The 14,318-nt window shown below is 53.0% G+C and overlaps 1 protein-coding gene across 5 annotated transcripts in view; it reads left to right on the top strand.

Annotated features, from left to right (window-relative positions):
* Positions 1-1,413: 1,413 nt before the first annotated feature.
* Positions 1,414-14,318, top strand: part of LOC144946672 (Iroquois homeobox protein 5a-like) — a 38,028-nt gene continuing 25,123 nt past the window's right edge. For 4 of the 5 annotated variants that reach the window (XR_013639926.1, XR_013639928.1, XR_013639927.1 and 1 more), the window contains exon 1: positions 1,414-1,846. Coding sequence is in view for 2 of the 5 variants with exons in the window: in XM_078875749.1 (XP_078731875.1) it covers positions 1,589-1,846 (258 nt within the window). In the remaining 3 variants the exon portion in view is untranslated. The remainder of the gene's footprint in view (positions 1,847-14,318) is intronic. The other variant, XM_078875748.1, reaches the window with a different exon arrangement.

Below are 14,318 nucleotides of genomic sequence, written 5' to 3' on the forward strand. Positions count from 1 at the left end.
GAAATGTCCGAGACAAAGACGTCGGCGCAGATCGACGGGATGGTGAGAGGCAGTCACGGCGAAAGATTTCAACCGGACAGAAACATCGCCAGACACGCGCACAACACGAGTCGAGCAGAGGTGCACGAATCCGTGCTAACAGACGGATGCACGCAAAGACAAATGCACAGATGCACACGCGCATACACACACGTACAAGGATGTTTTGGGGGGCACGCGGTGTTTGCGAGCACCTATTGAAGATACCCCACAGACACTCACATACACACAGAGGCAAAGAAAGAATTCCCCGTGTCGCCTTAAGTGACTTGGAGCAAGTACTGTTAGCGAGCACGTACCCATACAGACAAATACACCATCACATGCACAAAGAGACACACACACACACTATCACACAGACTCACAAAAACGCACACATACACACGCAGTCATACACAACGAACAACACATTGGCGGACACGAAACAAGCACACAGAGGCACGCACAGACACACGCGTAGAGACAATCACACACCGCACACACACGCACGCACGCGCGGACGATTCGTAACATATGTGTATCATAGGATGCAAGACACAAAGATCTAACGTCAATTGTTAGGGGCAAGTGCTGTTTGCGAGCACATTATGAAGGCCGGAACGGCACACGAGGGGGTGGGTGGCCAACACCACGCCCGGCCGCCTTTGTCTTCTTTGCCTCTCTCCAGCGCTGATTTTTGTTTTACACCGCACTAAGTTACTGATCATTTAAGGCTGAGTCGGCATAGAGGAGTCCCGGGACCGACGCAGGTATTCGCCACCGATGTCAGCCGTGATCGGGGAACCGAACTCGGGACGCCGGGTTCGTAGGCCAGCGCGCTAACCGCTGCGCCACCGCTCCCACACATGCCGTGTGTATGTATACGTACACGCGTGCAAGCACCCTCAATAATATCGTTGGCTGAATTGTTAGAGATGTTAGAGATGTCTTTCCTAGCGAGGAAGCAGCTTTGGGGCAGTTCGCCCCGACGTGTCGGTGGTTGAGTCGGTGGTGGTGGTGGTGGTGGCGGTGGTTGTGGTTGGGTCTGCGTTGACATTCGGCACAAAGTGAGAGCGCACAGTTTTTAGAAGCTTCGGGTCCACTCCCTCCCCTCCACTCCTCCTCCTCTCACTCTCCTCCCTCCCCTACTGCCTCCCACCTACCCACCCATCCACCCACCCACTCTCCCTTCTCACCCACCCACCCACCCCATGATCCACTCTTCTCCCCCCCCACCCCCCATCTCTTCTCCACACACACACGCGCGCACACACAAAGTGACTGACACACGCGCGCGCACACAATTGCGCGCGCGCGCGCGCGGTCGCTCATGCACCCACAGAGAGAGACACACACACACACAGCTACCACCACCACCACTACCACCACCACCACCATCAACCCAACCCCTCTACCCCAACACACACCCCGCCCCCCGAGAAAAACTCTCCCATCGACTCGAGCTCCCCCCCCCTCCACCTCCTCCTCCTCCCCTTCTCGTACCCGCTCGCCGCCGCCGTTGCCTCCGCCGACAGCCGCCACCGCAGACCCGAGTCGGCGTGTGTGCGTGATGGCTCACCATCCCCAAGGTTATCTGTACCAGCCCTCGTCCGCATCGCTCGCCCTCTACTCGTGCCCGGCGTACGGGGCCCCCACGTTGCTGGGAGGCGCTCGCTCCGAGGAATTGGGTCGATCCGGTGCCGGATCGGCGTTCAGCCCGTACCCGGCGTCGGCCGCCTTCGCGACTGCAGCTGCGGCCGCAGCGACACCGCACGCCTATAGCCCGCTACAGTACACGGCTGAGCACGCAGCCTTCCCGGGATACGTGGTAAGTGTGCAGTCGAAAGCCTTGACCATACTTGACCACCATCGCTACCCACCCCCCACCACCACCACTACAGAACACCCACCACCCCCCCCATCCTGTCCTCACTCTCCATCCCGCTATGCGTAGCGCTGTGTTGAAGTAAGCGCGCGCGTGTGAGTGAGTAAGAGAGAGTTGGAGCGCGTTGATGTGAGTGAGTTTTTTTTTGGAGTGGGGGGGGGAAGAGTATTGCACGGATCCGCCTGTGCGCGTTTGGGTGTTGCTGTAGGGCAGTCGCGTTGTTCACTCTGTCTGGGTTGTGATCGATTGCGCGTTGTGTTTGTCACGCTTCTGTGATGGTGTTGGTGGTGATGGTGTTGGTGTGATTGTGTTACTTTTGCCGAGTGTGCGTGGGCTTTGCGTCGCTGGGTGAGATGGGCGAAGCTCAATGACTCCTCCACTGGGGAGACGTCGCCTCTTCGTCGCCTTGTTGGCACAGAGCGGTTGAACGCTATGGGGTGGATGCACAAGCATCCTCTCTCGTACGTAAAAGTTAGTGTGTGTGTGTGTGTGTGCGCGTCCGTGTGTAGGTCGACTCAGCCTCGAATGAGTACCCGGTGCGGTGTGTACGCATCGCCGCTAGGGAGACAAAGGCGGCGAGGCGTGGTGCTGGCCACCCGCTACCCACGTGTGCCAAAGTAGCGGCTTTCGTGGGTGCTCGCTGACAGAACTTGCCCCAACAGTCTGTCGAAGGCTATACGGGGGATCTTTGTCTTTGTGTCCGTGCGTGAGTAAGCGCTAGAGGTAATAGTTAAGCCGTGGCTTATTCAGTAATGAAGTGATTAAATGATCACAGTATCCATGAGTTGTGTGCAAACGTGTGCTTTTGTGTATATCCGTGCTCGAGATTGTGTGTGTACAAACGTGTGAAAGTATGCATATGTGTGTGTGTTGTGTGTGTGCATATGTGTTCATGTATGTGTGTGCGTGGTGGTGTGTGTGTGTGTGCGTGTGCAAATGTGTCCTTCTATGTGTGTATACGAGAGTGTGTGTTTATACGCGTTATTGTACGTGTGCTTACGAGAGAGAAAGTGTGTGTGTGTACAAACGTGTTATTGTATGCGTGGATTCGAGTGTGTGTGTGTGGTGTACACACGTTTATTGTACACGTGCGCATGAGTGCGTGTGTGTGTGTGTGAGAACGTCTTTTGTATATGTATTTGTGCGTGTGTGTGTTTGTATATCTATAAATGTGTGTGTTTGTATATATATAAATGTGTGTGTTGGGGAATGGTCGCGTGGCGGTTAGCGCACTCCGTTACGAACCCGGTGGCCCCAGTTCAATTCCCGCTCACGGCAAACAGCGACGATTATCTGAACCGGTCTTGGGTCTCCCCTAGGTCGACTCAGCCTCAAATGAAAACATGGTGCGGTGTAAAAAAACATCGCCACTGGGGAGACAAAAGCGGCCGGGCGTGGTGGCCACTCACCCTCCCCTGTGTGCCGTTCCGGCCTTCATAGGTGATCGCTAACAGCACTTGCCCCAACAGTCCCTTAAGGCTATACGGGGGATCTTTGTGTGTGTATATGTATGTGAGAAGGTGGTATATGTGTATGTGTGTGAACGGATCCAAATGTTACGTGTAATGCATTTAGACAACTACGCATGTGCGTGTGTCTGTGCTCATGTTAATCTGTGCGTGCGTGTGTCGTGATGTTCAAACGAAAGGAGTGTGTGCGCGCGCGCGCGCACGTGTTATAGTACACGAGTGTGTGAGTGTCTTTGTGCACCGAGCATGGCACAAGCCGTCGTGGTGACGTCCCCGCCACTTAGTGGCGAACGATGGTTGTTGTTGTTGTTGTGTGATGGATACACGTGTGTATACACATATATATGTGTGTGTGTGTGATAGATTGTGTGGGGAGCGTTTGCGTAGTGATTAGCGCACTGCGCTACGATACCCAGCGATCGACCTGATTTCGATTCGCGCTCACAGCCAACACCAGTGACGATTATCTGAACCGGTCCTGGGCCTCAAATGAGTACCTGGTGCGGTGTGTAAACATCGCCACCAGGAAGACAAAGGCGTCCGGGTGGGGTCTTGGCCACCCCACCCCTTCGTATGACGTGCCGACATCCATAGGTGCTCGCTAACAGCACTTGACCCAACAGTCTGTTGAGGCTACACGGGGGCATCTGTGCGTCTGTGTGTGTGTGTGTACGCGTGTGTTCCAAAATGTTTGCGTGTGTAAATGCACGTTGATTAGCACGTGTGTGTGAGTGTACACACACACACGTGTGTGTGTGTGTATACATACACACGTGTGTGCGTGTACGCATAGATGTGATGTACTTGCATGTGTACTTATGCATCAATGCGCAATCGCAAACTAGTCCACATACACCGCAGTTCGCGCTCATACGCTAACATTCGTGAATTAGCTCTCGCTCAATGTTGTACATTTACAAAGACAAAGATTCCCCGTATAGCCTTCGACAGACTGTTGGGGCAAGTGCTGTTGGCGAGCACCTATTGAAGGCCGGCACGGCACACGAGAGGGTGGGTGGCCAACACCACGACCGGCCGCCTTTGTCTCCCTAGTGGCAATGTTTATTTTTCGCGCATGCATAAACACACGTAACATACGTAAAAAACATACACACAGACGTAAATACACGTACACCCACATGCGCACGCATACGCACTACGCATATCTATACATATATACTTACATAGAGACAAAGATCCCCCGTATAGCCGACACAAGCCGTTCGGACAAGTGCTGTTAGCGAGAACCTATTAAGGTTCCGGCGCCGCGTTTCCATACACACATTCGCGTGTACAAACACGCACACAGACATACACACACATATAAACACTCACACATACGCACATACATTCACACGCGCATACGTACACATTTAAACATACACACAGACACACGTACACCCACGAAAATATACACACACGCATAAGCACGTCCACACACGCACTGCACACACACGTACACACATGTACACATACATACGCACATACGACATACACGTGTACGCACGTATTTAGAACCCACGCATACACACGCGCACACATAACACACACACACACATACGTATACACATACACACAAAGGCAAAGATCCCCCGTATAGCCTTAACAGACTGTTGGGGCAAGTGCTGTTAGCGAGCACCTATGAAGGCGGGCACGGCGCACGAGGGGGTGGGTGGCCAGCACCACGCCCGGCCGCCTTTGTCTCCCGAGTGACGATGTTTACACACCGCACCGGGTACGCATTCGAGGCTGAGTCGACCTACACACATAAACACACATACAGACACAGACACATACAGACACATACATAATTGTCCACAGTATGTTCACGCATAATTATCGCATTCAGGCAACATGCATCGCAAACACACACGCGCGCAAATGCCCATTCATCATCATCATCAGCCATGCGCCATCCACTGCTGGATGAAACCTACGTCAGCATTTATGGTTGTGCAAATAGCTTTAAATAGTCAACACATTAATTAAGACCCGGTGTTAATTAATCAATCAAGCCACCATTCTAGGTCGTTTTTTTTTGTAATATGGAGAGAAGGACGGGAGCGGTGGCGCTGCGGTTAGCGCACCTAAACTCTACCCCCCCCCCCTGAGTTCGATTCCCCGACCACGGTTAACATCAGTGTCGAATGAGGGATCGATATTAATCAGCCATAGCCCGCAGTGACCGGCGCGGTGAAGTATGGTCAAAATAACCCTCGTCATCGACATGGCGTGGGATAGAGAGACCTTTCATTCTGTGGAGCAGTGGATGTACCAAGCCCTGTAAATCATCTTCTTCATCATCATCATCATTATTATTATATCATTATGATATTAATTGCTCTGGAATCGGCAGTCGCGTGTTTATTGTTATGAAAAGTGTAACGAAATATAATAACGTGGACACAATTGTGTTGTTCTAAATATTCTGTCGCAAGGCTAGATAACCACACTTGTAGCTACAGCAGTTAATTATTGATTACGCCTGCACGGCTATTTAGATAGAGCTGTTAAATTGACAGTGTTATTTTAAACACGCTTAAATGACTTTCTGTCTCTGTGTGTGTGTCTGTTTGGAGCGGAGGTGTAGCGGTTAGCGCGCTGCGCTATGCACCCGGCGACCCGAGTTCGATTCCCGCTCACGGCCAACACCGGTGACGATTATCTGATCCAGTCCTGGGCCTCCCCTAGGTCGACACAGCCTCAAATGAGTACCTGGTGTGTAAACATCGCCAATAGGGAAACAAAGGCGGTCGGGCGTGGTGCTGGCCTCCCATCCTCTCGTGTGCCGTTCTGGCCTTTAAAGGTGCTCGCTGACAGCACTTGCCCCAACAGTCTGTTAAGGCTATACGGGGGATCTTTGTCTTTGTGTTGCTTGTGTACGCGTGGTGTGTGTGTGTCTGGGGATCGGTGGCGCAATGCAATTCAGAGCAACCCGGGTTCGATTCCCCGCTCCACGCAACAACAAAAGTGGGCCTCCCCCATCGCCTAGGTCGACTCAGCCTTAACAGTGATAGCTTGTGCAGCGAGTGTGATCGCGAAGAGCACTTGCCTCAACAGTTTGTTGAAGCTATACGGGGGATCTTTGCCTTTGTGACCTTAATAGGTGCTCGCGAGAAGCAAGTGACCCAATGCTCTATAATGTAAATAATACAACAATATCCCGCGTGTGTTGTTGTTTATTTGCCTGTAAATGTTCGGTGTCTGCGTGTGCATATACTGAGGAGCGGTGGCGCAATGGTTAGCACGCTGCGATCCCTACCCGGCCGTCTGAATTCTATTACAGGTCACGAGCGATCTCTGGGACCGTTAATGTGCTAGCACTAGGTCGACTCAGCCTTAAACGAGCGCCTGATGCGGTGTGTAAATATCGTCGTGATCACCAGCACCGCGGGCGTGGTGCTGGCCACCCACCCCCCTCGTGTGCCGTGCCGGCCTTCATAGGTGCTGCTCGCTAACAGCACTTGCCCCAACAGTCTGTTAAGGCTACACGGGGGATCTTTGTCTTTGTGTGAGTACGTAGGTGTGGTCACGGTAGAGCAGCCACGAACCCGGCCACCCGAGTTCGATTCCCGCTCACGGCCAGTGGAGATTATCTGAACTGGTACTGGGCCTCCGCTAGGTCGACTCAGCCTCAAATGAGTACCTGGTGCGGTGTGGAAGAACATCGCCATTGGGGAGACAAAGGCGGCCCGGCGTGGTGCTGGCCACCCACCCCCTCGTGTGCAGTGCATAGGTTCTCGCTAACAGCACTTGCCCCAACAGTTTGTTAAGGCTATATGGGGGATATTTGTGTATGCTTGTATTGCGTATGTGTGAGAGGATGTGTATACGTGTATGTATGCATTTGTATGTATATGTAAGTGTGTTCGTCTGTATGTACGTATTTATCCTTAGGTAAGTTGCATTATTTCAATACAGGCACGCAAACAGAGACAGTCTATGTATATAAGTATATGAATATGATATATATATTGCATAAGCGCGTGTGTTTTGTGTGTGTGTTTAAAGTGTTCGCTAACTGCACTTGCCCCAACAGTCTGTTCACGGCTATACGGGGATCTTGTCTTTCTTCATGTATACAGCTGTACGTGCACGTTTACGTGTCCGCGTGTGCACGCGCGTGCGTGTGTGTAGATTTGTAAGTGCGCGTGTGTACGTTTGAAGAAGTGATTGCCATGCATATCCGCTGCTGGACGAAGGCCTGCATCTACGTTCCTATAGGTCGTATGGGAGTTGTTTGACCATACTTCACCGCGCCGTCAGCGCCGGTTCTTAGACACGCAACAAACGATACCACTCATCCGCAACCGGGAGTCCAACCCAGGTCGCCTGCTTCGTAGCGTCGTGCGCTCATCACCGCTCAGTAGCTCTACGCACGATGTGTGTACAATTGTTTTGCAAGATATTTATTAGTGTTTACGGTAGCGCAGTGGTTAGCGCACTGCCATTGGAACCCGTCGAGTTCGATTACCGTGCGAAAACAGTGGCAAATATCTGCACCGCTCCTGGGCCTCCCCTAAGTCGACTCAGCCTTAATAGAGAACGTGGTTACGGTATGTAAACATGAGCAGGGAATCATACTCTTGGTTTTGTCGGTAAAGTCACGTAGGTAAAAAATTTAAATTAAAATTAATGAAAATAAAATGCTAAAAAATCACGACGTTTCGGAGGCAACACAAGTCTCCGTCATAAGGTGGGACCGTAACAGCCAGATTTGCTGTATCACCTGATGACGGAGACTTGTGTTGCCTCCGAAACGTCGTGATTTTTTATTATTTTTTTATTTAATTTTTTATTTTTATTAATTTAAATTTCATTTTGTACCTACGTGACTTTACCGAAAAACACTAAGAGTATATGAATCCTTGCAGTCACGAAAGCTTCAAATCTAGAATGAGCAGGGAAGACAAAGGCGTTCGGCCGCGGGGGACTGGCCTACAACAACCAACTCGCGTGCCGTGTCAAGCTTCATAGCTGCTCGCTAATCGCATCCCCCCCCGCCCCCCCGAACGTTCTAAACGGGGAAATCGTTCTCTTTGTGCGCCGCTTATAATTGTACATTATTAATTGGCGATGATGGCCCTATTAATTAATGAGTGAAGCGCCTAATCTGCCGCATTAATGTATTAATAAGAGCATCGAGCGAGTTTACACGAGCCATTAACAGAGCAATGGAGAGAGCAATGGCTCAAAAGACAAAGGTCCCCCGTGTAGCCTTCGCAGACTGTTGGGGCAAGTGCTGTTAGCGAGCATCTTATGAAGGCCGGCAACGGCACACGACGGGGTGGGTGGCCAGCATCACGCCCGGCCGCCTTTGTCTCCTTAGTTGGCGATGTTTACAGGTGCTCACGTGAGGCTGAGTCGACCTAGGGGAGGCCCAGGACACGGGGCAGCTGCCATGTTCCCGCTGCGATCACACTGGACGAGCGATAGAGGAGTCGCCGAGTTTGATCTCAGGGCACGGCAAGTTAAAAAACAACGGGCAATTGCCTTGGATCGGACGTGTCAGTGGTGAGCACATTGCGCCACGTACCCCGGCCACCCGAGTTCGAATCTCAGCCTAGACCAACATCTGCGGCGAATTGATCATCTGAAGACGACTACCTGTTGCGACGATTTAAACCGTCAGCATCGGGGAGACAAAGGCGGTCGGGCGTGGTTTCAGCCGGACCATCACCTCGTGTGCCATGCCGGCGTTCATAAGTCGATGTGTGCGTGCGTGCGTCACATTGACGTGTGATGTTTTAGTGATATATCGATATGTTGTACTGCATCACACACATATATACACATATACACACTTGTACACAACCCCAAAGACAAAGATCCCCCTAATAGCCTTGACAGACTGTAGGGGCAAGTGCTATTGGCGAGCACCTATGAAGGTCGACACAGTACACGAGGAGGTGGGGGGGACAGCACCACGGCCCGACCGCCATTGTCTCCCCAGGCACTGATTTGAGGCTGAGTCGACCTAAGCGAGGCTCAGGACCGGTTCAGACAATCGTCACCGGTGGCGGCCGTGTGCGGAAATCGAACCCGGGTCGCCGGGTTCGCAGCGCAGCGCGCTAACCGCTGCACCACCACTCCCCACACACAACACCGCACACACACACGCGCACGCATATTTCACTTGCAGGCACATTTGGCCTGCACACACACACTCACACTTGACCTAAACACACACGTACTTGAGCACACAGACACCTGTACAGCAACAGCAGCAACATCCGCCGCCGTTCGTCACCAAGTGGCTGTGACGTCACCGCAGCGCCCGTGCCAGGCTAGGTGCACTTTGAGGCCAAGCGCGGTTTCAGAGGCTCGCTGACGGGAGGTCACGGGACTGACCCAGGCGCCATGGGTTTGGCTGACCGAGATGACTGACAGATGCACCACCTGCGCTCCTTGCAACTTGATGCGTTTTAACCGACCATTGCTCCGCGCGTTGTTGTGAGCGTCGCTCCTCCCGGCCTCCGTTGTTGATGGAGGGCGACTGCCTCCAACTGCCCAGTAGTAGCAGCGTCCTTCACGAGCCTCCTCCACAGAGGCCGATCTTGACACCGCTGGTACCAGTCATCGGCCGGTCCACTCAGCTCCACGTCCTCCTGTACCACATCACTCCATCTCTTCTCCAGCCCGTGCCGCACCCGTTTAGCCCCCTCGATCTGGCCAAACGGAAGCTGCACACACTTGTGCAAACACGCGTTCACACACATGCGTTCACAATCAACACACAGCCATTACACACACACACTTTTGAAACATACACACCGGTATACGTACACACGCACACACAAAATACACACGCATGGACGATTGCATCCACACACCTGCACAAACCCACACTTGGTCATGCACACACACACCTGCACACACATCACACGTGTACACACACACACTCATCACAAAGACAAATATATAGTCTGTAGTCTTAACAGACTGTGGTGGTAATTGCTGTTAGCGAGCACCTGTGAACGGCACACGATGGGGTGGGTGGCCAGCAACACTCCTGGCCGCCTTTGTATCCCCATTGGCGACTTTTACACACCACACCAGGTGCTAGGGAGGTCTCAGCACTAGTTCAGATAATTGAACAAGAGTGCGCACGGACTAACCACTAGGAAACTGCTCCCCGCACGTGATATCACCAACACACAGTTCAAGCCACACAGCTACCCACTTTCTTACACCATCACACACTCACACACTCACACACTCACACGCTTACACACTAACTCACACACGCACACACACTCACACATTCACACACACACTCACACACGCACACACACTCACACAATCACACACACACTCACACACTCACTCACACACTCACACGCACACACTCTAACACACTCTCTCACTCACACCCTCACACATTAACACACTCACATACTCACTCACATCCTCACACACCCCCACACACTCACACACTCACACACTCACACCTTCACACACTCACCCTCATACACTCACACACTCACACATTCAAACACTCACATACTCACACATTCATATACTCACACACTCACCCACTCACACGCTCACACACACACACACTCACTCACACACACCTTCACACACTCACACTCTAACACACTCATACACTCACACCCTCACACAATCACACTCAAACACACTCACACACTCACATCCTCACACACCCCCACACACTCACACACTCACACACACTCACCCTCACACACTCACACACTCACACATTCACACACTCACACACTCACACATCCATATACTCACACACTCATCCACTCACACACACACTTACACACTCACACACTCACACACTCTAACACACTCACACACTCACACACTCACTCACACACTTACACACTTATACACTCACACACAAACTCACACCCTCACACCCTCACACTCACACACACTCACACACACTTACACACTCACACACTTACACACTCACACTCTAAAACACTCACACACTCACACTCTCTCACACACACTCAAACACTCACACACTCACACCTTCAGGCATTCACACACTCACACACGCACACACTCACTCACACACTTACACACTTATACACTCACACACTCACACACACACTTACACACTCACACACTCACACACTCTAACACACTCACACACTCACACACTCACTCACACACTCACACACTCACTCACACACTTACACACTCACACACTCTAGCACACTCACACCTTTACACACTCACACACTCACTCACACACTCACACACCCTCTCACTTTCTCCCACACACTCACACCCCCACACACTTACATATTCACACACTCACACTCTAATACACTCACACCTTCACACACACACACTCACAGATTCACACACTCACACTCTAATACACTCACACCTTCACACACTCACACACTCACACTGTTACACACTCATATGCTCACACACTCACACCCTCACACACTCACAGATTCACACACTCACACACACACACTCACACACACACATTCACACTCTCACACACTCATATACTCACACACGCACACCCCCACACACTCACACACTCACAGATTCACACACTCTAACACACTCACACACTCACACACACCTTCACACACTCACACACTCACACCCTCACACACTCACACACTCACACCCTCACACACTCACACACACTCACACACTCACACCCTCACACACTCACACACACTCACACACTCACACACTCACACCCTCACACACTCACACACTCACTCACTCACACCCACACACTTCCAAACTCACTCTCACATACATACACACTCACAGCCAAACTCACTCTCCCACCACACACACTATTTCCACACACACACACAAACCCACACTCATACTCACACTCCCTAGTTTACACAAATGCACCACCAAGTTCACTCTCACACACTACGCGTGCGCACGCACACTCACATAATATCACACTATCACACCACACACACCCTCACCCACACCGTCACCTACACTGTCACCCACACCGTCACCCACACTCTCACCCACACCCTCACCCACACACTCACCCACACACTCACCCACACCCTCACCCACACACTCACCCACACCCTCACCCACACACTCACCCACACTCCCACCCTCACTCTCACCCACACACTCACCCACACACTCACCCACACACTCACACCCACACTCTCACCCACTCCCTCACCCACATCCTCACCCACACTCACACACTCACCCACACCCCTCACCCACACCCTCACCCACACCCTCACCCACCCCCTCACCCACACACTCACCCTCACCCACACCCTCACTCACACCCTCACCCACACCCCCATCCACACCCTCACCCACACCCTCACCCACACCCTCACTCACACCCTCACCCACACCCTCACCCACACCCTCACCCACACCCTCACCCACACCCTCACTCACACCCTCACCCACACCCTCACCCACACCCACACCCTCACCCACACCCTCACCCACACCCACACCCTCACCCACACCCTCACCCACACCCACACCCTCACCCACACACTCACCCACACCCACACCCTCACCCACACCCTCACCCACACACTCACCCACACCCTCACCCTAACCCACACCCTCACCCACACCCTCACCCACACCCTCACCCACACCCTCACCCACACCCTCACCCACACACTCACCCACACCCTCACCCTCACCCTCACCCACACCCTCACCCACACCCTCACCCACACCCTCACCCACACCCTCACCCTCACCCACACCCTCACCCACACCCTTACCCACACCCTCACCCTCACTCACTCTCTCACTCCACCTCACACACTCACCCACACCCTCACCCACACCAACACCCTCGCCCACACCCTCACCCACACTCTCACCCACACCCTCACCCACACCCTCACCCTCACTCACTCTCTCACTCCACCTCACACACTCACCCACACCCTCACCCACACCAACACCCTCGCCCACACCCTCACCCACACTCTCACCCACACACTCACCCACACCCTCACCCTCACTCACTCTCTCACTCCACCTCACACACTCACCCTCACCCTCACCCACACCAACACCCTCGCCCACACCCTCACCCACACTCTCACCCACACCCTCACCCACGCCCTCACCCACACCCTTACCCACACTCTCACCCACACCCTCACCCACACTCTCACCCACACTCTCACCCACACCCTCGCCCACACCCTCACCCTCACTCACTCTCTCACTCCACCTCACACACTCCCACGCCACCCTTAACTTACTCTCACGTCCACCGACACTCACTTTCTCACACACAAGACAAAGATCCCCCTCATAGCCCACACATAGTTTTGAGGCAAGTGCTGTGAGCGTATACACCCATGAGGTCCGGTGTGGTATAATCTCTATCACACAGACACACACATTCATCTCTGTCTCACATTCAATCCTAAAAAATAAAACACATATCTGTCTCTCTCTCTCTCAAACTCTCGACCACACAACACCACAGCGCTTGTGCCAGGCTACGTGCACATTGAGGCCAGGGGAAGTGTCGAGATGAGGGGACAGACCCGAGTGCCATCGGATGTGACTGGCTGAGATGACTGACAGATGCACCACCTGTGCACCTCGCTGCGTTTTATCCGCCCGGCACCCGGCTCGCTGTTGTGAGCGTCGCTCCTGTGCATTCTCACGCTCACACACCGCCGCTCACACAGAGACAAAGATCACCCGTATAGCATTCACAAACTTTTGGGGCAAGTGCGTTCAACGAGCGAGTAGCACCTATGAAAGCCGGCACGGCACTCGACCTGATGGATGGCCAGAAAACCAACGCCCGGGCCGCCTTTGTCTCCCTTAGCGGCGATGTTCAGGCACCGCACATGGTGCCCATTTGAGTCCGAACCTGACCCGGACAATCGTCACAGGCGTTGGCGAGGCGGCCGTGGGCGGGAAATCGAACTCCTCTTACGCTGCCCGCTCCCCCA

The sequence above is a fragment of the Lampetra fluviatilis genome, chromosome 42 (genome assembly GCF_964198595.1).
Source record: "Lampetra fluviatilis chromosome 42, kcLamFluv1.1, whole genome shotgun sequence".
Taxonomy (NCBI): domain Eukaryota; kingdom Metazoa; phylum Chordata; class Hyperoartia; order Petromyzontiformes; family Petromyzontidae; genus Lampetra; species Lampetra fluviatilis.